The sequence below is a fragment of the Sphaeroforma arctica genome (assembly GCF_001186125.1).
Source record: "Sphaeroforma arctica JP610 unplaced genomic scaffold supercont1.230, whole genome shotgun sequence".
NCBI lineage: Eukaryota > Ichthyosporea > Ichthyophonida > Sphaeroforma > Sphaeroforma arctica.
Genome location: NW_014040328.1, coordinates 77,127 through 79,088, shown reverse-complemented (window position 1 = coordinate 79,088; position 1,962 = coordinate 77,127). Strand labels below are relative to the sequence as shown.

The following is a 1,962-nucleotide window of genomic DNA, read 5'->3' as shown; positions in this document are numbered from 1 at the left end:
GTACATACGCCACATGCAGACAAGCACGTACAGTAACATCATACATCCACCCTACAGAACGATCAGTACACGTACACATTTTATATTCACTGCCGTTGGTAGACTATGGCTGTTGGCAATCCGGACTTGTCAAACAGCACCCGTAGTCAACCGTCTGAGAAGACTGTCCATTTGTATGTGTTCGGAGATTCACTTAGTGACTCGGGCAATGTTGCCGCACTTGTAGCGAACATCTCCACAAGCTCAGTCTTCTGCAACGGTAGGTACGGCGATGGACCTGTGTGGCACGACTACTTGGAACATGTGCTCAACGGGACACATCATGGGCATCTCTTCACAGGATGCGAGCATGTCGTGTCGATTGGGAAGGGCAAGGAAGGTGAGAATAAGGAGGCTTGTCAGAGCGGTGGAAGAGACAGCAATCTCGATATCAAAATTACTGTAAGTGGGGAGTATGATCTGTTGAAAGCTGAACGATGTCATGCATTTGATTGTGCGGGTGGTAGTAGAAGTGCAACAGCAACTCAGCCTGACGGCATAGCTGATTGTACCATGTGTAGCCGTGCCAGTGCAACGAACAACGAAAACTGCGCTAGTGTTAAGCACAGGGACACCACAGTCACGCATGAATATCATATATCGAGCGAGAATACCAGTACACCTCCAGCAGGCGGGAGAGTGTCGCCGAGACCTTCTGAACGAACCCGCCATGCTCATGCAGCGGAACTGCTCACAGGTCACACATCAGACACCAGGATTGATGAGAGTGGTGTTAATGAGGTTACTGCGTTTGCCGTTCACGATAACGTGCTGAATCGTTTTGGAAACAACCCCGGGGGTAACAATGCCCGTTATGAGCACCTGTCCGATGTCGAGTGGGAGCACATCATCGAGGACGACATTGAATGCGATGCAATGCAATACGGAACGGAATACAGCACTGACACTATCACACACGTTAGTGTTTACGATGACAGTCTAGCTAAGCCATCGCCGAGGGGAGAGATGCTAATCACGACACTGGCCATAAATGAGACAGAGTGCGCGTACACGGTGAAGGTACATAACTATGCACATGGAGGATCCACCACCTGCAACGATGCGCAGCAAGGATTTGCGACGTATGTGAATCCTGTCGCGATGTGTGCGTGTTGTGTGTATATGTTGATACCATGAACGTATGGACATGTAACGATTCTCGACAAAGATATGCGACGTGTGTGGATCCTGTCGCGATGTGTGTGTGTTGTGTGTGTGTGTTGATCCCTTGTACGTATGAACATGCAACGATTCTCGGCAAGGATTCGCGACTTATGTGAATCCTGTCGCGATGTGTGCGTGTTGTGTGTGTGCGAAAGCTGATCTCTCGTATGTGTATCACACTTGTCTAAACACTTTGACTGTTTTCCTCGATGCTGCTTGTGGTATATACTCGTGTCTTGGACACTTCACATTCCTCCGAGCGAGTCTACCACATCCAACGTTACGCTGCAAGGATTTGCGACGTGGATGAATGTTGTTTGTGGTGTCTGCGTGTTTTGTTCATTTAAGCTTGTCCCTAGTATATACGGTACGCTTCGCCTGTGTCCAGACTGTGTTGCTTTTCTGCTGGTGCTGTCGGGGTATCTGATGCCTCAGATACTTGAAGTGGCAGACGGAGAGTTGTCCACTTGCACCATCGCGCTGCAAGGATTTGCGGTGAAATCTGTCGAAATGTGTGTGGGCTGTATGTGTGCATTGCTTAAGCCTTCATATGTATAATGTATTAATCTTAAAAACTATATTCTTCTATATGATGCTACTGTTGGTATATGCTCGTGGGGTGCACTGGGTGTATTGTAATGTTTGTTAAGAGTTTGTTCGACCTCGACCTTTATTCTCTCTAGACGCCCATCCAGTACTTAGTCAGTTGTCAGACTTGTACATATATATTCATATATATACATATATACATATATATAT

The 1,962-nt window shown here is 47.3% G+C and overlaps 1 protein-coding gene across 1 annotated transcript; it reads left to right on the top strand.

Moving 5' to 3' along the window:
- Positions 1-24: 24 nt before the first annotated feature.
- SARC_04216 (hypothetical protein) lies at positions 25-1,176 on the top strand (the record flags this gene model as incomplete). The annotated part of the gene is made up of 1 exon (XM_014301970.1): positions 25-1,176. Exon 1 carries the CDS (start codon positions 106-108, stop codon positions 1,174-1,176), a length of 1,071 nt encoding a protein of 356 aa, XP_014157445.1. The 5' UTR covers positions 25-105.
- Between the last annotated feature and the right edge of the window lie 786 nt (positions 1,177-1,962).